Raw genomic sequence first — 25699 nt, 5'->3', positions numbered from 1 at the left:
TACATTTTCCCGATACAAAATAATCAAAAACTAAATAGCCCATTCCGGACTTCCCAAAAGGATCAAGGTGAAACCTAAGTAGCCTTAAAACACATCTTCGTGATCACTAAAAAAACATTTAAATAGTAATTAAACATTTGAAAAATATACAGTAAAAAGATAAATCAGATAATATTAACAAAATAATTCCCATGTTCATCATGCATTGTAGAAGACTTGCATATGGTCCATGAAAGCTTTTGCCATTTTGCCCTAGAAATATGGTAGGTGGTCATGTCACTCTATTGAAAGCAGTGAGATTGCATTTCATTTGTGTAGCTTGGCACACTGCTGAATAGTTTAATTTTTATGAGGACTATTTTGTCCAAATAAGGTTCAAAAGACCAGACATACCAACAAACACTTAAAAGAACTCTTATATTGAACAAATCAGAGTACATGACTATATCAAATATAAAAAAATATAAGAATTTAAAATATGTCCTGTTAATTTCTCTGTTACCGCTATTACTGTAGATACAGTTCTTTTTGTTTTCAATATTGTGAATCTTTGTGCAGATTTGTGAATGTTTCTTTTCAAAGATAACATCCCCACAATAGTGTTTTAATTATTGAATCATGAAGTTCATTCGTATCAATTATGTATTTATATAATTACATCACTTATAATGCGGGTAAAATTTCATAAGATACAGTAATTTGAATTAAAGTCAGCTGCTCCGTGTGAGGCATTAAACTCCAAAGCAGCCAATTAATCTGTGACCCTGATAAGATGTTTTAAAAAGCTTAAATATAACAAAGTCACGTTCAACAGACTGCTATGTGAAATGAGGAAAACATATTTTTGCTTTAATATATAAATTCTGGCAGCACAGAATTCATTCCAAATTATTCAAATATATTATGATTTTCTAGGACTGGGGGGAAACGAACAACAGAAAAAGTGAGATTTCAATTGATTTGACTCAACAGAATAAATCTTGCAACTGTATCTTTTAGAAGTCTTTTCCGGTTTTCCGTTCCCCTTGAGGGGAAAACCATCCCTTTGTGCTGCCATTACTGTTGATTATCAGCTGTAACAGCAGCAAAAAAGCTAATCTACCTGACTTCATGAGGCGATTACAGGTAGGATGCTATCAGTGACTCAGTTGGAGGGGTGTCGATGTAGGGAACTCTTGTTTATCCCTGACGTCAATGTTGAGCCTCGGAAACATCTCTGGCAAGTGACGGCCCGTTGTGAGATGCGAGGTCTTGCCACAGACTGTATGATCCATGCCATGGGCAGAAAATGATAGCTGGCTGGTGCTGGAAAGTCCCACTTCAGCACAAGTCCCTATCTCACTTGGCTTCTCCACGCCGTGGTGGGAGATAAAGGGGAGACAGAGAGCTGAGATTACAGACACACATTGGGAGGAAGAGGATAATGTTGTGTCGTGCTGAGTTTTTTTCCCTACATACTGACATTAATGAACATAACAGGCATAAGAGCTGAATACTATGTAGACACGGCAGGTCCAGGATGCTGATCCAACAACCATGCGCTATGAATACCAAACTGGAGTTGAAATGATTAATCTCACAATAGATCATTCATACATCACTAAATGGGAGTTAAACCCATGATGTTCACACAAAGAACACGCTACGTAACAGTTACCAGCAGTGTTGAACATGTTATTGGAAAAAAGGTGATTAGTTACCGTTGCTACTTACTTACTAAAAATAATCTAGTTAGTTAATTATGGAAAGTTGATGAAAGAAATAAAGAAGGATTTGGAAAGTTGGGAAAATTTGCCCTTAAGCCTTATCGGAAGGGTAGTAACAATTAGAATGAAAATATTACCAAGACTATTATTTCTGTTTCAGTCTCTTCCTATTCTGATCCCGGCATCCACATTTAAAGTGTTGAATAAATGGATATTGAAATTCCTTTGGCAAAATAAGAAACCTAGAATAAAATACAAAACCCTTTTTGCTTCTAAAGATAAAGGGGGCCTAGACCTAACCAATATTAGATATTATTATTGGGCAGCTCAAATTAAAGCTCTTATTTTGTGGATTACTAGAGACAAAGATACAATATGGGTGGACATGGAGCAGCGGTCTTGTCCAAATGTGGCTGTGGAATCCTTACCGTTCATATCAGTAGTGATATGAAAGCAGTTAAAAATCCATAATGAATGGATTAATGGAATTATTAAAACATGGTCAACAATACCCCCCAAAATTAAAAATATCAAGATCTGAGAATAGGGCTGCAAAAATTGCGAAAAACCCAGACTTTAAACCTGGGGTTATGGAGGTAGAATTTGAAAAATGGGCACAAAAAGGATTGATGTTGATTACCCAAATGTTCGAAGGAAAGGCATTGAAATCGTTCGAACAACTCCAACAAGAATTTGACCTACCTAAAAAAGATTTTTACAAATATTTGCAACTAAGGCATTACCTCGAGAAACATGAGGAATGGGGGAAAATATGTAAGGAGCCAACTAAAGTTGAGGAATTATTAAGATCATACTCAAAAGGACAATTGATAAAGGGGGTTATATCAAAATTGTATAAAGCTCTATGAATGGATCTCAATAATGATAATAATAATAATTTCCTTTGTATTGTCATTCTTTGTAACAATGTACACAGAACGAAATGTCGATACACCTGACCCGTTGTAGCGAGTCGATGCAGCCGCAGCCAACAGAGGGCGCCGCCATTATACCAATTAGGTATGTCTCGGCCGAGGCGCGAACCAGCGACCTCCCATGAGACGGGGGTTAAGGAAAAATGGGAACAAGAAGCTAATGTAATGATAAAAGACGACAAATGGGAAAAGACTTTGAAAGAGGGACACAAAATAACCAGCAGTCCGACATGGAGGGAGTTTGAATGTAAAGTAAAAATGTGATTCTTCTATACACCCTCTATCACTTCAAAATATAAAATTACCTCCAATCTATGTTGGCGTAACTGTGGGAGGGTCGGAGATTTCACACATATTTTCTGGAATTGCCCTGTAATATTAAATTTCTGGAGAAGTATTCAGACGGAAATAAAACAAATTATTGGTTGGGAGTTGCGGTTGGACCCAGTGACCTATGTATTAGGAATTTTAGCCAGAAGAATTATTGACTGGTCAACATAAATATGTAATAAGGGTTATGCTTCTGGTAGCAAAGAAAATGATCACAGCTTCCTGGCTGAAACCACAACCTCCTGACATAAAACAATGGAGAGAAAAATTAAAGCAAATGTACATTATGGAAAAAATCACTGCAAGACTTCAACTGAAACTAGATCAATTCGAGAAAAGATGGCAGCTTATCATACATTTTGTACTTGATGTCTAAACACCTTGCCTTTTATTTTATTCCTTTTATTAACATTTTTTGTTGTTGTTTCTTTTGTTATTAATGGGTATGTCAATTGTATACATTTTTTGTTTCTGTTGTTATATGATGGATGAATCAACCTTCTGTCAAAGTGTGTATGAGAAATAAAAAGTTATAAAAAATAAAAAAATCTAGTTACCCCCCAAATTATTGACACCAAAGAGTAGCACGTTACTCCTAATGTAACTATCTTCTTACAAATCACCGCATATACGGTACTCCTGTATTAGCCAACCCCCTAAAAATGATTTAAAATAGCCAAATAAGAAAATAAATAGAAAAAGATGTTCTGTATACCAACTTGTGGAAGCAGCGATCCCTTTATATTTCTTGGCTTGTGCAATCTTGAGAATTTGCAAATGAACATTTAGCTGAGACACTTGTCCCTAAACTTCAAACCACTCGAAATTCTCCGTTTCTGGGTACTGTCCAAGACGTTTTTTTTTTTTCTCTATGGTGTATTGCAAGAATAATTGTACAAATAAAAATACCAAAATTTAGTGTAATTGTACCAGATTTATTTGCAGTTTGTTTTTTTGTTCTTGTATAAGTGATGCCCTTCTCGCCACGCGCTGCTTACCATTCGCTGTTGGTGACATACAACCAAATGTGCGCATACAAGTTGACCCCCTGATTTCAATATTTTAAACAGTTATGGCGGCACTGATCAAGCACTGAGTACAAGCACGCTGAGTTTCTCTGATGTAGATATTTTCACTACTGTTTATTTTTAATTATAATATATGTTTAAATGTTTTCTGTCTAATTTTTCTCCCAAATAATCATAGAAAACTAAAATAAGAGATAATAATTAAAATGAGATTAAAATATATCATTAAATTGACTATAATGCAAAATCTTAGAATTTGCTTCCCTTCCACCAACAGATCCCTGCCCATTACCCATTAGCAAAATTATTATTTTTTTTTTTTGCACTGCCTGTAGAAAGAAAAGAAGTGCTGACATTTTTTAATAACATATTGTATTCAATTTAGTGGTTAGAAACAGGACCCTAACATGTTATTTTGCTTTAATTCTGAAAAGAAAACTTTATATTACTGAAATCTTACAAAAACTATATTACAGTAATAATGATACATATATGCTACTCCAGAAATACCATTTCTGTAATATTACAACAAATCTACTACAGGAATACTACTACTAAAATTCAGCAGAAATACTAAAAAAATAAGCATCAAATAAAATCCTGAAAAAAGGGACCTAATTATTTTGCTTTAATTTTTAGGGTTTCAAAACAAATTTGAATAAACAAGTTTATTTTACAAATATAAATAGATTGATATATGATGTAGATATCTGCATATATTCTTATTCCTAAATGCAATTGTAAAGTGTTGTCTACTTGTACACTGAAAATGGACCCATGCAGCAAAAACTATTCTCTGATTTTATATTTGTGTTCGTCATGCTGCATTGCGCCTTAAGCACGCTGAAAATTATTATAGTCTTCTACGGCAAAAACTAGAATCACCTTCTTTTCTGCCAAACCCTAGTGCCCTCTCGAAACCAAGCACCTAATATCCCCAGCATCATCCTCTGCGTGTTGTGCATTCTTTTGGTATTCGGAACCAAAGTTGTCGTCTTCTACAACAAATACTTTGCGCAAAGAAAAAATGTGTTGTCCTCGTCCGAGATTTAAGCTAACACCGTTGTTTTGCTCTCCCTGGTGTGTGGTACACAATTTTAGCAGCGTAACTCTTTAGGGAAAAAGTAGTGAGTCAAGATAAGCGTCCAAGCTCCACTTTATTCCAAAACAGAGTAAAACTGAAACATACAATAAAAACACAGAGAGACTTACACTACACCACAATTGCCAAAGATCACAAAGCATTTAGCAATTTCAGTGACATACAGTAAATCAAAAAAATATATCTACCAACGAATAGCTTTGGAAACTTACAAACGACAGGTTTGCGGGCACAACATCGAAAGCAGAGGGCTCATGGTGGTGTCCTGTGTCAATGAGGACTTTGAAATACCGAACAATATGGCTCCAAATTTGATGTCACTTCCTGTCTCCTTCAAAGTAAATATGGAAAATATTCGGATCTGGCAGCCCACCTTCCTCCAGAGGGCTCAACAGAGTGTAGAGCAAGACGTAACTTTGTCCAATCTCTCCATACCTGGTTGTGATCACCCCAATCCTTAGTAGGGACTGGTTTGGAACCAGCCTGGTACTGGTCATTATCATTATCTCCATGTTTTAAAGTTTTATGCTGGTGTCCACTACTACTTGAAGTTTTTATTTATTTATTATTTATTCAAACAGTCTTATTGTTTTTTTTTTTACCATTTGTTTGTTACTTAGTGGCTGTGTTTTGTTAATAAACGTCATCCTTTTTTCGAGCACCCCAGGCTTTGCTCATGCTTTCCTGCATTTTGGTCCACCCAACCTCATAACAGAAAACTAAGTAAACGTCAAATTAATCTTCCCTGGGGACCGAAAAATTGTCGTCTGTTACTCGAAAGCTCACATTGTCTTGTACACCTTAATAGCTGCATCGTTACATAATTAGCATTGATCGTGAAAAGTTTAAATTCGTGGTCCATAAGTTACAGTTCTTGAATTTCCTCTTTATGCTTTTAAGTAGTGTCATTATTTCTGTTGGGAAAGTTTGTAACCTGAATTGATACAAGCTATGCACCAGCTAAGTAAAACTAAAATAGTGTTTCCTTGTTTTGGTTATTGTTGGGATTGCCTGCAGCGCCCTGTTCGTTTTTCCGGTGAAAATGAAGTTTCAGAGCTTGACGGCAGTTTCATTCTTCTAAAAGAGGAGTTTGCTGAGGATTTTGAAGCCCCTTGAAATATTTTACATTGTCACAGGAGACAGGGGAAAGTATACAGTTATTCTGTCATGCATTCATCATCTCTCTCTTTTGAATGTTTGCGTTTGTGTGTGTGAAACTTGTAGCATCTCCTGTTTCCATGTTACTCCCTCTCATCCTCAGGAAGTGGACTAATGGCATTTGAGAGGATGGTGGGAAGGCTAACGAGGGAGAAGGGACGGAGTTCCTTCCTGTGTGCGCTGTTCTTTGGGAATCTCATCTCTTGCAGCTTTCATGCTGAACATTCGAGACATGATTGTTATTTTTTTGTTTGTTTTTACGTTTTATTTCAGCTAACAGTCACGAGTTAAGTAATACGTTTTGATGGGATCAAGTAGTGCAGGGGTCGGGAACCTTTTTGACTCAAAGAGCCATAAAGGCAAAATATATTAATTTTATTTTGGGAAAGAGCCACACCATATATTATGAGACAAATTTACTAAATTGCTAAACCCGTGCCCCAAACAAAAGCTTAGTCTTCAGCACATTTATTTTTGATGATTTGATAAAAATTATGAAAAGAGAATAATGCCAGAGCCCGTGTCCCAAAATCAACAAACATACCACTTTAAACTTGTCTCTTTCTTGCAATTACTCAAATTTATCGTCAAGTCAAGTCAAGTCATTTTTATTTGTATAGCCCTAAATCACGAAGAGTCTCAAAGGGCTTCACAGATTATTACACTATATTACACAGACTATTTTTCAGCCGACGAGAAGAGTAGGTTATTCATATGCTATGGAGTAGAAGTGAGTTTTAAGTTTAGATTTAAACATTTCCATTGAGGTTGCAGATCGGATCTCAGGGGGAAGAGCATTCCACAGCCCCGGTGCCCGGATGGAGAACGCTCTCGAACCAGCAGAACACTTCTTTGCTCTTGGGATCACCAGAAGACCGGCACTCTCAGATCGTAGGCTTCGGACCGGGACGTAGGGGCAAATCAGATCTGAAAGATAAGAGGGAGCAAGTCCATGTATGATTTTGTACAATACTAAGAGAACCTTGAAGTCACATCTATGGCTAACTGGGAGCCAATGCAGGTTAGCCAAAATCAGTGTTATGTGATCGTACTTTTTTGTCCTAGTTAAGAGCCTCGCTGCTGCATTTTGTACCAGCTGAAGTGACTTGATTCTAGACTTCGGGAGACCAGAGAGTAGTGCATTACAGTAATCGAGAAGGGAGGTAACAAACGCATGAATTATAATTTCCGCATCCAACTGAGACAGTATTGAACGGATTTTAGCAATGTTACGAAGATGGAAGAAAGCGGTTCTAGTAATTTTCTTTACATGCATTTCAAAGGATAGATCAGGGTCAAATATGACACCTAAATTTTTAACTGAGTCACTCTGTGTGATGTGACATTTGTCAATGTTCACAGCAGTTTTTGAGAATAAGTCACGGCATTTAGATGGACCAATGACTAGCATTTCGGTCTTTTCAGAGTTAAGACGCAAGAAATTGAGTGACATCCACTCTTATCTCAATGAGGCAGGCCTCCAAATTTCCACAGTTTAGTGTGGGAGATTCCTCCAACGGAAGATATAGTTGAGTGTCGTCTGCGTAGCAGTGGAAGCTGATATTGTACTTGCGAATAATATCACCTAATGGAAGCATGTAAATGCTGAAAAGAAGGGGGCCAAGCACTGAACCCTGCGGAACACCGCAGGTAACATTACAGGGCTCAGATGTCATTTCACCATATTTAACACAGTGCGTCCTATCTGAGAGGTAGGATCTGAACCACGAGAGGACGGTTCCTGAGAGACCAATCCATTTTTCCAACCGTTCTAGTAGGAAATTGTGGTGCACTGTGTCAAAAGCAGCACTAAGATCCAGCAGCAGCAAAAGTGATGAAGCGCCAGAATCCATTGCCAGTAGGAGATCATTTGTTACCTTGATCAGAGCTGTCTCAGTAGAGTGGTTAGCCCTGAATCCTGATTGCATGGATTCAAAAAGGTTATTCTCGGATATGAAAACGTGTTGAAGGCCGGTAGTTTTCTTCTCTGGTCCTTTGTGTGTTGAATTTCGGGCGATGAGAATATTGGAAGAATCAGAGGCTGGAGATGAACCAGTTCTCGAGAAGTTTTTTATCGTTATAATATATTCTGGACACCATCGTGATGTATGGTGATACATTTTTGCAATAGTGTATCCGTGACGTCTGAAGCAAGCTACAAGTTACAAAACTGCTGATAAGGTTTTGGCTTGTTTTTCATAGTTTGATCAATATCCTGCTATCAGCCATTTCGACAGCTCATAAATATGCGGCGTTGTCTTGTTGACTTTGGACTTGTTGACAGGAGGTGCTTTGTAGGGTTGGCATAACAATATGAAAGTATGGCTAATGTTAGTATGTTTTTTTTTTATATTGTATGGTATTCATTCACAAATCGTATTGTTATACATTGTTTTAAATACATTTTACTTGAAAATCACAATGACCCAGCAATGGTGAGCGGGCACCTCAGCTGTTCTTAAGGGGCACAAATGTGCCCGCGGACACCACGTTGGAGACCCCGGATGCAAACCCTTGCATAAAAGAATACCTTTTCGGGATGCACAAATGCTTTTCAATTCGGACTTAAAATGATGGACTAGGATGACGAGAGTCTTCTCTGGTATTTTGTTGTGAGTGGATACTTACCTAATACTTATAATAGAGATTTAAATTAAACAATATCTTTAGGTTTCAAAATGTTTGATTTTAAAAAAAAAAAGTTCTTTGTACCCAGCATTTTTGCACAATCCTTATATACAGTAGCTTTCTTCTGTAATTGAATAGGCGTTTGTATATTGCTTCTATATGTATTTCCCCAAATCCCTATAACTTAAACAAGGCAAAATTGATCAACTCTACAATAAATGATGGTTGTTTTGGTCAAATATATGTTTGCATCTAGTAATCATCCAGTGTTCTTGCTGATACAGATTGGATACTATTTATACAGAGTATCCGACGAAGGAAGCTAGAGCTCTAGTTGGTGATAGGAATGAGTGGAGAGGTGTTGTAAAAGGATAGTGGGATGTTTAGACGCGTTGTAAGAGATGCGCAGGGCACCTGTATGATGCGGCAGGGGTAAACCAGTGAAAGCTGTCGGGCCCTGCTGTTGAACAGAAGAGTGTGTTGTGTCACCCTGACCCAAGTGACATGGCCGCTTTCTGGTGTCCCATTTCATCTGGAGGGACGAAAGCATGACCAGCTTGGGTGCTGAGGTGCTTAACTTGTTTGGTTGTTTGGGCATTTGGATTGGCCATGGTCCCAAAAATTTTGTGTGCATTTTTTCCCCTTTTTTAATTATCTTTGTTTTTGTGTATGTGTTTGTCTTGGTGTCGGTCACCCCTCTTGAGGGATATGACCAAGGTTGATAGATAGATAGATAGATAGATAGATAGATCCGACTAATATAATGACTAAGAATTACTCAAAGAAACCTATACTCTATTTTTTTCTCTAGTTTTTCAATTGGTCAAAAAAACAACAACAAAACTGTCCAAACTACTTCTACCTAACAAACTAGTGGCATCTAGTTTTTCAATTGGTCAAAAAAACAACAACAAAACTGTCCAAACTACTTCTACTTAACAAACTAGTGGCAAACAGGAAGAAACTGGAAAAGAGCACCACCTATGTCAGGGGTGTCCAAATTTTTCACATAACCAGTTACACGTGACATCTTGTGCAAAAAACAAAAACAATTCCTCTTGAATGCGATGCTTTCTATAAGGGGACTTAGTACCTGCAAGAGAACAAAGTGCAGGCAAGGAGAAAAAAAATAAAAGCAAAACGTAGTCAGAGCAAGCGAGACGAGGGGAGAATGTTTGACATTCCACTCACGCAGTGTCTCTCATAGTGTGGCTCAGTCTCTAAAGCAGAATGGAAATGATTCCGCATTTTTCTCTTCTTGCGCACGTGCCTGTCGTGTCGTACATACGAATTACAGATGGAATGCTGGTAAACATAATGCAGAGCGTGCGTTATCTCATTAGCCATTACTGAGACACAACACCAGTGTGTTACTCTATGGTACAATTGCATTACCCCTCGATCCCCCCTTCCTTCCACCCTCAAAAAAAAATCTCTTTTTTTCCACGCAAGGAGTTGATGCGCATCTTGTTAGTTGTAGTTCGCCTTTATAAGCTGATTGCAAAGTTTCCCTCGGGATGTTCGGAATGAGGAACAATCAAGACTTGATTATGTTACACTAAAAAGTTACTTAAGTTCCACTTGTTTTTATGGCTGTGTGACAAAAGTTTTACCTTTTAATGGCACATTAAAAAGGATAATGTGATCACTTGAAATAAAGCCTCAGTAAAAGAGCATTAATGGAGAACTTATACCAAAACTGATTGAGATCTTTGTGACAAATTTAAGTTTGTAGATTGATCATCAGTGTCACCACACCATCTAATACAATATTCCCGATTTGGACAATTTAATGTAATTGAAGTTCCTCATTACCAGTGTGAATGAAATGAATATAGATTTTATTATAATGGGATAATAGCAACAACAACATATACAATTTGCATGCACAAGTATTCTGAGGAAATGTGCCCTTTTTTCTGGTGCTCTGTTGACTTCCAATTACTGATTTCAATTATAATAGAGCATATTATTTTATGAAATGCTTATTTTTTAGTACAAAACAATAGTTTACTTATACAAGGCTTAAACATACTTATATAAACCTTAAACATACAAAATATAGCACTGAAGCAACTTACGAACAAATTCAACTTAGCTGCGTCTGTAATATTATACTCGATGTCGCTGTATTGTGTGGTGCAACCAAAAATGATTTCTAAAAGGTCCAAGTAGGAATACAAACGTCAGAGATTCAAAATGAGACAGAAAGTGGGGGAGAGAAAGAGATAAAAGAGAGACAGAACGAGAGAAGAATGAGGGAGAGAGAGACAGAGTGAAAGAAAGAGAGTGAAAGAAAGAAAGAGGGTAAGAGAGTTAGAAGAGAGAGAAAAGAGAGAGCAAAGGAGAGAGAAAGAGAGAGAGAGGGAAAAAGAGAGAGAGAGAGAAACAGAAACAGAGGGAAAGAGGCGAGAGAAAGAGCTAGGGGGTGAGAAAAAAAAAAAAAAAATATATATATATATATATATATATATATATATATATATATATAGAGAGAGAGAGAGAGAGAGAGAGAGAGAGAGAGAGAGAGAGAGAGAGAGAGAAAGAGAGCTAGGGGGTGAGATAGGGGGTGGTATATATATATATATATATATATATATATATATATATACTGCGATTGGCTGGCAACCAGTTCAGGGTGTCCCCTGCCCACTGCCCGGAGATGGCTGGGATGGGCTCCAGCCCCCCCGCGACCCTAATGAGGATAAGCGGTACGGCTGATGAGATGAGATGAGATGAGATATATATATATATATATATATATATATATATATATATATATATATATATATATATATATTTGTACTGTTATCTAGAGGTTTTCACAGATAATTTAGCACCCAAAAATATTGTTCATTTAGCAGATACGTTTGGATTTTAATTATATTTCTTATTTCATGAAAATTAAAAAGAATATATGAAAGATTTCGTCTTCAAAAGCTGTGATTGAAAAAAAAGGGCGAATAAACTTTTTTCCAACAGAAGACTAAAATTGATTTGAGTATTAGGAAAAAATACATAAACTATCCTACCAATGTAATTTATATAAAAAAATATCATAGGTTGAGAAATTTGTATTTCTTTGTTCACCGTGGAATTTGTTTCTTAGATCGGCGGCATGTTCTTCTGGCATCCTGCCGCCACACTCTGCCATGTATCGCTGGACCTCACTCGTACCCGACAAAATAGTGCCATCTAGTGGTCCCATATTACACATCGGTGCTTTCAAAAAAAGGCTGGGAATAAATTAGAAGTAAAATGTTTTGTTCTTGTCACTCGTAGTCTCCATAGTTTTTTATTCTTCCTTTTGCTTTTTAGCCCTTGTATTTGGTTGCAGTACACCATACAGCCATTTAGTGGTTGAAAATTTTAAAGCACATGTGTCAAACTCATAGACCAAATATGGCCCGCCTCATCATTTTTTGTGGCCCATCTCGATGTCATTTTACTTAAAATAAAAGTCATGGCTGAGCAGTTTAGGGCAATACATTTTTTTAAAAAGTGTGTTTTTGCATAAGTTAAAATAATATATAGCTACTTTCTATAATATATATGAAATCTAACGACAAAGTTCCTTTTTTAGGTAAACATTTTAATAGAAAAATGAAAGTAAAGAGACTTTTAAATCATTAAATCAATCATTTAAAATGCTGTTTTTATGTTATTTTTTGTAACTTTCAAGTTTCCATAAGTAAATAAACTGTAGTGGAAATATATTAAATTGTTATAATGCTTTTTTTTTCAAATCAACATTTGAATGATACTACAAGAGATTAAATCTAAGGGGCCGGTCACACAGCCGTTTGCGGCTGAATCACGTCTAAAATTTTGCGGGTTTTTTTTGCCCGTGGATGCCCGCGATGGAAAATGCGCAAAATTGGCCAACCCGCTGTTCATCGGTGGTATGCCCGCAAAACAGACGCCGGCGACTGTTCCGCTTCCTCATCGCGTCATTTCCGCGTCATTTTCTTGTGTGGACCACGGGTATAAAAGCTCCCGAGCCGGTGTTGTGCCCAAATCTGACTCCTTATATAGACAATTATCTCCCAATTGTTATAATTAGCTCGCTTTATTGTTTTAATAAGCGTTTTATATAGAATACGATCGCTTTTGTTGGAAGCGCAGCAGAATGCGCGTTCACGCGAGGGGGGGAGGGTTTTATATACGGTGTGCATTACCGTTCGATTACGTTCACAACAAAAACAAAGACGGAACGGTTTAAGTTGTATTACATTCCCAACAAATGCAAGACGAAGTGGTTTTGGTTATATGTTCGCCATTACATTCCCTAAAAGTGATATAAAAGTGAGATAAAACGAGGTAAAAGTGGTTGTAGTAGCGAGGGGATGCAAATCTCTGCAGGTATGTATTTCTCGGCATAACACCGGGCTGTAGAAATCATAACCGCTCAAGACACAGTCCTGTGAAGATCAAGATTTCAAGCTATGGCACCGAAGAAGCCAATATGTTATTATTGTAATAGTTTTTCATTTTGATTTTATTATCTTTTTATGAAATGAAAAGAAATGTCAAGAAATAAAAATGGATTTAGACGAGGTCACTACGGTGACGGGGATCCATGTCCACCCTTTGACGTCTCGAGCACAACTGACGTGTGCTCGGCAAATCGCGCTGTATATACTCGGAGAAAGGCGTTTGACCGTCACACGCGTAACACGCTAATTTCACGTAATAACACCGCGATACAGGCGCAGAACATGCTATTACCGTGCTCCACCCACGATTACCCGCTGAAATTTCCCGTCCTACCCATGTGTAACCACGCCCTGGCCGCGGCCAGAGCACGTCGTTCCGCGTCATTTCCGCGTCATTACCTCGTGTGCCGCCCGCGGTTAACACGTGCTCAAAAGCAGCTCAAAACTCACAACGTGTGAATTTCCGACCACGAGTAAAGCACTGCTGTATCTCGTCTATATGGCGGTCTCAAAGCGTCCAACAGCGCCCAACAGTGTCTGCTTCACGGCCAGAAATATCTGGCCGTGGTTCAGCCTCGATGCGCCCGTGAAAGGCTGTGTACTCGCGCTCTGAAGAATTGAGCAGCACAAAGCTATTTTGCGCTGCCACCCGCGCGCGAATTTCCGACCGCGTGTTAAGCACTGCTGTATCTCGTCTGTATGGCGATCTCAAAGCGTCCAATAGTGTCCGCCTCACAGGCAGAAATTTCTGGCCGTGATTCAGCCGCAAACGGCTGTGTGACCGGCCCCTTAGGTAAACATTTTAATAGAGAAATGAAAGTAAAGAGACTTTTAAATCATTAAAACAATCATTTAAAATGCTGTTTTTATGTTATTTTTTGTAACTTTCAAGTTTCCATAAGTAAATAAACTGTAGTGGAAATATATTAAATTGTTATAATGCTTTTTTTTTTCAAATCCACATTTGAATGATACTACAAGAGATTAAATCTTAGTGAAGGAAAAAATACTGGGGAAAATACCTCAATACTATTTTTATTATCAAATCTTTCATCATTGAATCATAATTTAATTATGAGCCTCCGAAAAGGCCCCCATCCCTCCAGCTATGGCACATTTTTTCGCCATTAATTTACTAGTCGGGCCCTGTTGGAATGTTTTTTCTACTATGTGGCCCCCGAGCTCAAATCAGGTTGACGCCCGTATAGTATACCATACACCGAGACCTGGCGGTTAAATACTACACACTGTTCATTTAAAGCAGGGGTGTCAAACTCATTTTAACTCGGGGGCCACACAATAGAACAAACATTCTGTCGTGGGCCAGACTAGTACATTAAAGAGAAAGAAAAAGAGAGATAAAGAAATAAGAGAAAGAGGGAGGGAAAAGGAGAGAGGGCGGGACAAAGAATGAAAAAGAGCGAGGGGGAGAGCGTGAGAAACAAAAGATAAAAAGTCGTGACAGAGGGGGAAAAGAAATCCAAAGAGAAATAGAAAGACAGAAGAAGAGAAAAGAGAAAAGAAAGTGCAAAGGGTATGAAGAGAGAAAGAGAAAAGAGAGAAAAGGAAAAAAGAAAGTTAGAGCAGAAGAGGTTAAAAGACACAGAGAGAGAAAGAGACAAAGAGCAACAAAGGAAGAGAAAAAGAGAGACACAGAAAGTGAAAGAGACAGAGACAGAGTGGGAGAAAAGGGGTGGAAAAGAAAGAGAGAGAGGGAGAGAGAGGAGATAAATACAAGTACAGTGTCTTTGTGAGAGGCACCTGGCTTTGGCAACATCAAGTTGACATATTTCAACCCGCCGCTTGTTTTTCTCTTGCGCTTCTCTGAGTGTTGTCCTTACGGGCCTGATCTGGCCCGCGGGCTGCCTGTTTGACACCTGTGATTTAAAGTATTACTCTTGAAAAGCTGGAAAATGATTACTTGGTGTTAATCCAGATAACATTTTACCCATTTTAGCTCAATAGCAATTATGCGACCTTCTTTTCAAAATGAAGTTTGATTGAACTGTAAACACTGAGACTTTTGAAGTGTCGCCATGTTAGATCAAGTCTCGTTTGAAGATGAAGGGGAAGGTTGCCGGCGGTCTCTGTAGGCAGGGCGGACATCTTGGCTTGTGTTTCTTGTTTTTCTTTTCTCTCTGTTCGTCCACTTGAAGAGTTAAAGAAAATGCTTGCTTTGTCAGCAGGTCAGGTAGACATTCTCCTCGTTATGCCCCTTCAGAACAAATACACAACCTAACAAACAAAGAAGCACACACACTCACACACACACACACACACACAAATACACTCACATATAATCTCTGCTTTGTCCTCATTTTCCTCTCTCTCACTCTCTCGCTCTCTGATCATGAAGGCAGACTCAGCAAACCTCCAGGCTGCCAGAGTGCAGATTGCATTCTGGGTAATCCAAGGTGCAAGAAAAAGGAGAGTAAAATAAGTGTATATGTGCAAAGGTTTGTCGTTGTCTATAGCCTTTTTCCAACTAGAGACAGATTACATCATCACATAAAGAAATGAATCAACTCATTCAGTGCCATGACGTATAAATATGTTTTCAGAAGCATTGTCCCTGAGTGCTAAAGTGTGGCCCCTTCTCAAGTTTTCTTATTTTACTTGTGTGGAGGTTTTTGAGTTTTTCCTTGCCCGCATGCCGGTTTCAGATCAGGGGATGGTGTCATTGTTGGCTGTGCAAAAAATTGTGACTTGACTTAAAACGTAAAAATACTTTTGTTGTTGTTGTTTTTTTTTCAACTAGTATAAAGGGTATGGCGCTGCTCTTTGTAAATATTAAGCCTCTGGAAATGATTTCAGTTTGACAGATCACAATAAAATGGCGGGAGTGGCTTTGATCAGATCTTTGTCCACTCATCAAGGGGGCCCCCACTTCCTAGTGTTGCTTTCTGTATACAGCGATTGAGAGTGTATAAGTGGGCCTATGAGGGCAATAAGCGCAGTGAAGCAGTGTGGTGGGAGTAGCAAAGATAAGTACAGATACAAAAAAGTACAGTACAGGTACAAAAAAAGTGTCATCATCTGGTCAGAGGTTTGCGTTTCTTGTGCGTCCGCAAGTTCCCAATCCCAAAAATGTGTGAAATGGTGTGGTCACATCACCTGAAACAATGGGTGTTTAAAACCTCTTGCAAAGTTCATGCACAGTTTGTGCATAAGTTTAGTGTTCATGTAATAAAATGTTGAATGAATGAATGAAAACTTTTATTTTGAACATAAAAATAAAAACAGGACAAAAACAATGAGTCAACAACAGAATAATTGTAACATATGTTACTTTGCAAGCAAAGTGTCTTTTCTAATGAAAGATGAGTTTAATGTTCAAAATTTCGTTTGATATGTCCTATGCCTGCATAGTTACAGATCTACATTAACTGTTGGCCTCAATGTGTCAAAAAGGCAGAGATTTAAGAAAAACATCTGGCTTTGAATGAGTTTAAAAAGAGCATTGAGGCAAAAAACTACCAAAATAAAACATTAATAAATGAATACACAGATAAAACTGACTGGGTGACTGTTTAGTCAATCAGAATGCAGAAGACAATGCACGTTGAAACTCCACCAAGTAGCGAAACAGCGAAAAGTAAACTGCGATGCCGTGAGGGATGACTGTAAGGGTTTTTACATTTATTTATTCATTTATTTTTTTACTTTGGCAGTTTCGGTCCTAAATAAGTGAAGCGATAGGAAGCAAAAGGAGAAATGCGCGGGTGTTTGGCAAAGCGGAGGAGAATCCAATTGTCGTCACTTGGCTTTTATCTCAACCCTGATTAAACTTAGGTCTTCTGTCAGTGCGGGAAAACTTGAGAGAATTAGGCCAAATTTAACTAACGTCCCTTATTGTCTTCAGTGAGAAAGTTGAAGTGAGATGTGGTGGAGAAATCTGAGCTAGACAATTTCAACTCTCCCACCATTAATTACGAACTACAAGCTGCTACTCTACTACATTTTAAACACTGCAGCTTTCAACACGATATGGCTCTTTTTTTTTTTCATTTTTGCAAGCAAGATGGTCTCAAGGGTGTCGGTGACGACTTCAAACGCGCACTGGGCCCTTCCCGCCGATGTCTTAAGGCTTAGAACTGGTGCAGACAAGGGAATCTGACTCTTTAATTCAAACATAGCATTGCAACAACTGCAGACCGGTCTGGATGTGATTTGATTTCTGCCAAGTGCTCTGAATGTCAAAGTGGAAAAAAAAAATAAAGTACGGGTAAACATCAGGATTAAGTATGACTACCTTCAGTGGGCAAATGCCTCATTATTATTTATTTGGTGATACACATGAATGAATGTACGAGAAACGGAGCGAAAGGAACGGGCTTGGCAAAATCAGCAGGGAAATGTCTAGTGCAGAAAATAACACACTGTGCCGCAATTAATGAATGTGGTTTTTCACTGCGTCCGCAACTAAAATATAAAAGCCTATATTACTTAAATTGGCATATATACAGGAGTGCAACAAAAACATTCACAAAACAAAATTCACTGTACTGTATTCACTCAAGTTCAGAAGTCAGTGCAATCACAACAGTCTGTACACTTGCTGGTCCATGAGACTGATCTTAAGCTCTCCCATCCCTTGCGCACCTGACAAAGTGATAGGGAGGGGACCAAGTATTGCTGCTACTACTTAAAAAAAGAATTACACATAAATGATTGGAATGGAATGTTGGCTATTTTAGTGTGGCGGTACTTGACTAAATAGTGGATATATTTTTCCTATCGGGGCGAAAACTGTGACGTCATTAGGTGGTTACGATCCCGATAACTGTCAATTATCGTCCTTAGTTAGTAACTACTGTCGTGTTTTCATAAATCCCCTTTATAGTTTAGTATCAAACGTGTACGTCCGGCGGAGAAATACCACTACTTTTAATATTCTTCTCTTCCTCTTTTTTGTTTAGCCTTAGCAGAAATTATACAGGATTTAATCCTTGTTGGATAACGAGTGAAGAGACTTGAACGGGGGTATGCCTTTTTAGTAAAGAATGACATCTTACATTCTGTAAAAAGGTTTTGATCTTCCAAGTGTTCCATGTTGAAACCAAGCTTGGAGTCTGCTGCTGTGTCATTGTTTGACTGCCATGTGTTTTGATATTGTTTCCTGATATGTGAGACACGTGCCCTAAGGTGCCTAAGGCATGACAGGAGGGTCAAAAATAGAGGACTGAATATGAGCAAACCGAGTTTCCAACACTAGTGGTTTAAATGACATTGTAGAGGCAGAACAGTCATGGTTTGTTACTTACCTGGTGAAACGGAAGGTTCCAGCCGCTGTGGCGGGTATCGGGATTATGTGTTCCGATACAAACGTACGCTGTATTTTAGAGTAGCCGTATGTAAGGAATGGATGTAAATGAGTTTATTGTTACGGCTTTTAAAGCCTGCGGCTAAAATCCGGTGCTTCTTGAACAAAAATAGAGTTGAGTTTCTTCCTAAAATTTGTGTATATTGCTCTTAATCACCCCACAATTCTTGTGAGGATAAGCAGATCAGAAAATGGATGAAAAACAGAAGGGTTTAATCAAGAAACATGTTTTGACTTTCAGAGCGCAGCGGCAGCCCCCAGCCCCGTTCTCGGGAATCTACCCCCAGGAGACGGCATGCCCGTGGGTCCGGTCCCGCCGGGATTTTTCCAGGTGAGCGGGATCGAGCGTTTGGTAGTCGCTGCCAAGTATGCATTGATTATGCCTCTTGATCAGCAAATCTCAGGCCCATTTGACGTGCGGATCGATAGCTGTTATGGGCCTTTGAAAAGTCGCAGCTTGCAAAAAAAATGGATGTTAAATTTAATATCTCCTTAAAGAGATTATCCGTAACAGAGGTAAAATATCCAGCCGGCCCGCAGCTGTTAAAGCCCGACCAAGCCTGAGCCCAAGCAAATAATTTGATTTATAGGACCGAGCCTTAAGCAAACACAAGATTTAGAAATGATTTCAGTATGACAGATCAAAATTAGATAGCAGGAGTGGCTTTGATCGGATCTTTGTCCATGCATTGAGGGAGCCCCCACTTCCTCATGTTGCTCAAAATTATATTTTATTTGTGAGTTCCCGGGAAGAGATGTAATATTTGAAAACAAATAAAAGGCTGTCTTTTGTACTAAATTCTATGTTAAACAAGACTGTTTATACATTTGCTTTTTTTTTTCTGTGTCCGCAGACAGTACATTAACCGACAATGTTTTAAGAGTTGACGGGAACATTTTAAATTCCTCATTTTGATGGGTTGTAAATTAGGCCATAAACCACAGCAACAGTACATCCTTAAGAATCTGGCACAGCACTCTAAGAGAGAGAGAGAAGCAGAGAGACAAAGAAAAACAATGACAGGTGGATAATAGACAGAGACAGGAAGGAGTTCTTTGAATTGACATTGCAAGACTAGTAAACTTGGTGAGGAGTTGTGATGAGTTTTGAAGTTTTTGTGTGTTTTTTTTGTAGTAGTTCTGTAGTTTTTGTACTATTTTTTGTATTTGTGAAGTAATTCTTATGTAGTATTTCAATAGTAGTATTTTTTAGTATTTCTGTAGTACATTTTTGTTGTATATCTGTAGTATTTTTGTATTATTACACTAGTTTTATGATTATAGTATTTTTGTAGTATTACTGTAGTATTTTTTTTATTTTAGTCTTGTACTATATTGTATTTTTTAGTATCTCCATATAAGAATGTTTGTTGTATATCTGTAGTATTTTTTAGTACAGTGTTAATGTAGTTTTATTTTTGTGATATTTCCATAGGAGAATTTTTGTAGTATGTTTTCAGAATGAAAGCAAAATAATATATGAGGTCCCTGTTTTAAGCACTATATTTGATATTTTGTTTTGTGGTTATTGTGTAGTATTTTTATTGTATTTCTGTAGAAGTATATTTGAGTGGACACACCAAGTGACAATGGGGACAGTGTTGGCGGCAAAAAGGTAACTACCCTTGGGGGCCCCCTAGTGGTTGCGGGGCCCTAGTCAACCGCTTAGCTCGCTTATGCCTTGGGCCGACTCTGCTACCAAGCGAAGTGAATCCACACTCCGGGCATGAAAGTCCACCAAATGTAGCGCTGCACTCTCAGTGATAAACCATAAAGCACAAAAAGACCTCTATCGCCATCTATTGGTGTATTATGAAATTACCTCCATGGCATTTCTGCATTGCTTTATTTTGCAAGTTGTGTTTATGTTAGTGGTTGCCAGGTTGAGAGCTTTGTATATAATAGTAAACATAGTACTACCAATACATGTTTTTTGTGTGTATCAGTTTTGTCCTCATTGTTCCATTGTGTGTCTGCAACAAAAATGCTACAAAAATATTCCAAATTTTCTGCAAAACTAAATATCAAATTTAGTGCTTAAAAATATTATTTGGTCTCGATTCTGTTTTCAAAGAACACGGTAGAAATACTCCAAAAATACAACTTCAGTAATCTTTAGAAATTGATTAGGAAGATATGAGTATGGAACTACTTCAAAATACTTTTACGGAAATACTCCAAAAATATCACTACAGTAACACTTTAATATAAAGATAGTGCTACATAAATGCAATGGCAAAAATACTACAGAAATTAAAGTAGAGTAATACTACAGCAATACTTTAACATTATGACTCCAGAAATATAACCAAAAAAACTACAAAAATACAACTACAGTGATACTGCAGATATACTACAAAGGTTCTACTATAGAAAATACTACAAAAATACAACTACAGTAACACTATAATGCAAATATACTGTTACATAAATATAATGACAGAAATTCGACAAAAATAAAAGTTCAGTAATACTACAGCGATGCTTCAACATTATTACTACAGAAATACAACCAAAATACCTACAGTAATATTTAAAAAGTGCTTCAAAATGGAAATGCTTCCAAATACTTCTACAGAAATACTACAAAAATACTGTTACATAAATATAATGACAGAAATACAACAAAAATAAAAGTACAGTAATACTTCTGTAATACGTCAACATTATGACTACAGAAATACAACCAAAATACAACCAAAATACAATAACAGTAATACTGCAGATATACTACAAAAGTTCTTCTATAGAAAATACTACAAAAATACCACTACAGTAACACTATAATACAAAGATACTGCAACAAAAATATAATGACAGAAATACTACAAAAATAAAAATTCCAGTAATATTACAGCAATATGTCCACATTATGACGACAGAAACACAACCAAAATACTACAAAAATACAACTACAGTAATATTTAAACAGTGCTTCAAAATAGAAATACTTCAAAATATTTCTACAAAAATACTACAAAAATACTACACAAATACCACGACAGTAACACTATAATACAAAGATACTGCTACATAAGTACAATGACAAATACTACAAAAATAAAAGTACATTAATACTACAGCGATGCTTCAACATTATTACTACAGAAATACCACCAAAATGCTACAAAAATACAACTACAGTAACACTATAATGCAAATATACTGTTACATAAATATAATGACAGAAATACGACAAAAATAAAAGTTCAGTAATACTACAGCGATGCTTCAACATTATTACTACAGTAATAATGTAACTGTCTTTTATTGAGGAAAATAGAGTTTTAAAAATGATATATTTTGGGCGGATGATTGGGTTGAATTTGGGGGTGCTCAGGCACCCCAAAAATTGGGCTGGTTACGCCCATGGTGGTTGCCTTAATAAAAAAAAGCAATGATCGAAAAATAGTATTTTTTTGTGAAGTGTTTAAGTGAATAAGATGCATGACGTTCTAATGGTGTCTTTGCTCCTTGTTTTTAACCTTCATTCGAATCTCCTCGCCACAGCCTTTTATGTCCCCCCGATACCCGGGAGGACCCAGACCCCCCCTCAGATTACCCAATCAGGTAAGCTCCTTACTGACCCATGCGGAACGGCTGCAAGCACAACAATGGCGAGAAGAAAAGGTCATCGGCGTCGGCGCAAATGACAGATCGTCTCTTGTCCGCAGGGTCTTGGAGGTGTGCCAGGAAGTCAGACCATGCTGCCCAGCGGAATGGACCCCAGCAGGCAGCAAGGTGGGCTCGGCTCAATAAAGGCATCAATGGATGGCCGGTAACCATGCTTTATGTGCTGTAGGACACCCGAGTATGGGCGGGCCCATGCAGAGGATGACGCCGCCCAGGGGAATGGTGCCGCTCGGGCCCCAGGTTTGTATTTGGGTCTTCTGTTAGGGTTCTCAAACTCAATGGAGTTTTTCTCTCTCATTCCCTTCTCTCTTTTGTTCTTATATTTCTTTCTTTAACTCTCTCTCTTTCTATCTTTCTCTCTCTTTCTTTTCTCTCTGTCACTCCATCTCTCCCTCTCTCTATCTCTTTATCTCTCTTCATCTCTCTTTTTGTCTCTCTCCTTTTCTCTCTTTTCTTTTTGTCTCTCTCTATCCATCTCTTTCTCTTTTTCTGTCTTTCTTCCTTTTGCTGTCTTTTATCTCTCTTGCTCCGTCAATCTCTTTCTCTTTCTTTCTTTTTATTTTTTTGTTCTTTCTTTCTACCTTTCTACCTCTCCACCTTTCTATCTCTATACTTTTCTTTCTCTCTCTATTTATTCCTTTATCTTTTGCTTTCCTCCCCTCTATCTCCGTTTGTCCCTTTCTATCTTTGTTTTTTTTTCATAAATCTACTAGTCCGCCATCCTACAGTTTTTTTTCTACTGTGTGGCCCCCGGGCTCAAATGAGTTTGACACCCATGAGCTGAATGAGGTTGGACTGAATCAAGGTTTCCACAAAAAAGCTCTGATAAAAACATTCTATTTTCAAATACGTTTTTTTTTTCAAATATTTTCCAACAGAATCTGGAAAAACACATGAAAAATTGATATTAAAATAAGACAAATAATAATAAATGACTTCTTAATTTGCGTGGGATGTGCTTATATTTAACTTTCGTATCAAGGGTCTCAAAGTATCATCCAGGGGCCACAAATGGCCCAGGATGACGAGTTCGGGGCCCATGTGTTAGAGTCTGTCTTTTAGTCTAAAAGTTTTTATTTTGTAGAGCTACGGAGGAGGGATGAGGCCGCCACTCAACGCGCTAGTTGGACCTGGGATGCCAGGAATCAACATGTAAGTGGGACATTTTACTCAACTTATACTTGTATTATTACAAACATCCCCCCCAAAAAAACAATTATTCAAAGAAATTAGTTAAAAAAAATCATCTCAGATTTCTGTTCTAATTTTCTTCCACCAAATGTATAAATTGTTTTTTTTAAAAAAGGACTATTTTCACAGTATGTGTGTGTGCTCACTGGCAATCAACCCAAGTGTTTTTGCCAACTGCCTGTATCTGGGACAATGCCCAAGACTAAAGTGTGTGTCTTTGTACATGTTTGTGTGTTTCAGGGGGCCAGGAGGTGGGAGACCCTGGCCAAATCCTCCTAATTCAAACTCTGTGAGCGTTTTATAAATTGCACATTCTATTTTCCTGTACTCGTCATTTAATTTGACCTTCTAGAGGCGTTTTGTGTTATTGTGGTTGTTTTTCATGAGACTTATTATATTTGTTGCTTGTCTTTCAGACTCCTTATTCTTCTGGATCTCCAGGTAGTTATGTGGTATGTAGAATGTTTTTTTAAATATATTTTAGAACTCAGACAGTTCTCTTTCCTAATCCATTTCTTGAATATGTAACAAAGAGCTGCTTCTTTCCCTTATAGGGACCTCCTGGAGGAGGAGGACCACCCGGTACCCCCATCATGCCAAGCCCAGCAGGTAAAATACGCAAGTACTTGTTTGGACACGTCATTTTATCATGGCTCGGTGATTTCGCCCGATAGATTCAACCAACTCTGGAGACAACATGTACACCATGATCAGCACGGGCCCCCCAGGCGGCAGTCGACCCAATGTGAGTTTTTGGATTTGTATTCACAAACTCTTACTGTGGACGGCATAGTGGCAGACTGGTTAGCAAGTTTTGATCGCAGGTTCAAGTGCAGCTACCAGCTCCCTGTGTGGAGTTTGCATGTTCTCCTCGTGCCTGTTTAGGTTTCCTTAGGACACTCCGATTTTCCCCCACATACCAAACATGCATGGCAGGTTTGTGTAAGCGCAAAACAATCTGTGTGTGTCCTGCTACTGCCTTGCAACCAGTTCAGGGTGTCCCCTTCCCACTGCCCGAGGACGCCTAGGATGGGCTTTAGCATACCCCTGACCCTAGTGAGACTAAGTGGCACAGAAAATGGATGAATGGATGCATGGATAGACAAATGGATGGACAGACAGCAAGACGGGTGGACAGAGAGAAGGAGGGAGTTCCAGATGGAGGGATGGAGTAAAGGACAAACGGAGCAAAGGACAAACAGAGGAAGGGACGGACTGAGGAAGGGACAGACCGAGAAAGGGACGAAGGGAGATGGGGACGTTAGGAGGCATGGACAGTAGGGACAAGGGGACAGAAGGAGGGATGGACAGATGGATGCACAGAATCTGTTTTTGTCACTTTGTCGTCTTTTGTGACCCACACGTGGCTTTCTGTTTTTGTGTTCTCAGTTCCCAATGGGTGCAGGGGGTGACGGCCCATTAGGGGGAATGGCTGGAATGGAGCCGCATCACATGAATGGATCTTTAGGTACGACGACAAAGACATATCGATTGCTAAATAATTGGTCAACACATATGTTGATGATGTATATGATGCGGTTTATTCAGGGTCTGGCGATATGGACAGTCTCCCAAAGGTAAGAGAAGTTGCTCCATACTTCAAAATTGATGGGCGCAACTGCTTTATATCATCTGCTTTCATCGTGTTCCTTTAGAACTCGCCTGGTAATTTGAGTATGAGTAACCAGCCTGGAACCCCCAGAGAAGACGGAGAGATGACTGGAAATTTTCTCAACCCTTTCCAGAGTGAAAGTGTGAGTTTGCCAACTGTAGAATCCAGTGATTTAAATACATGCAATTAATGGGAATAATAGTAAATGAAAACCAGGTGTTCAAGTGCAATGGTCCCTCTAAAGTACGCACTGCCCAAACATTCCTAGTGCACAGAAAATCTATTCGAAGCATAAAAATCAGAGCTCGAAAATGCAAAAATAATTCCCTAGCAAATTTGGCCAGAATTACAATGCGTGCGGATAAAAACAAGACAGGTTCCCTCTGTGGTATTTTCAAGTCAATATCAACACAAGATTGAGCAAACGAAAGTAAGTGCACATGTGGGCTGGAGCTGGAGGGAGGAGGGTGAGAGTGGGATAACTGGAGAGGTAGAGGTAATGGAGGAGATCGGTGGATGTACCTGGTATGTAACTTTCAGTAAGTTTCTGTCTTTGCGCTGTGTGTTAAACATGTTTTTTTTCAGCTTGACCATGGTTATAAAACATCACGGGACTC

General features: G+C 38.4%; 1 protein-coding gene across 1 annotated transcript in view; it reads left to right on the top strand.

The window, feature by feature from the left end:
• Window positions 1-25699, top strand: part of LOC148365625 (single-stranded DNA-binding protein 2) — a 109303-nt gene that overhangs the window by 80358 nt on the left and 3246 nt on the right. The window contains exons 5-16 of the mRNA XM_088336018.1: window positions 18888-18977; window positions 22157-22216; window positions 22321-22387; window positions 22449-22519; window positions 23364-23431; window positions 23711-23759; window positions 23887-23922; window positions 24025-24079; window positions 24145-24215; window positions 24860-24938; window positions 25019-25047; window positions 25126-25224. Coding sequence (XP_088192144.1) covers window positions 18888-18977; window positions 22157-22216; window positions 22321-22387; window positions 22449-22519; window positions 23364-23431; window positions 23711-23759; window positions 23887-23922; window positions 24025-24079; window positions 24145-24215; window positions 24860-24938; window positions 25019-25047; window positions 25126-25224 — 774 coding nt within the window. The remainder of the gene's footprint in view (window positions 1-18887; window positions 18978-22156; window positions 22217-22320; window positions 22388-22448; window positions 22520-23363; window positions 23432-23710; window positions 23760-23886; window positions 23923-24024; window positions 24080-24144; window positions 24216-24859; window positions 24939-25018; window positions 25048-25125; window positions 25225-25699) is intronic.

This window comes from Urocampus carinirostris, chromosome 5 (genome assembly GCF_059441175.1).
Source record: "Urocampus carinirostris isolate Australia breed hairy pipefish chromosome 5, RoL_Ucar_1.0, whole genome shotgun sequence".
Classification (NCBI taxonomy): Eukaryota; Metazoa; Chordata; class Actinopteri; order Syngnathiformes; family Syngnathidae; genus Urocampus; species Urocampus carinirostris.
This window is presented reverse-complemented; position numbering and strand designations above follow the sequence as displayed.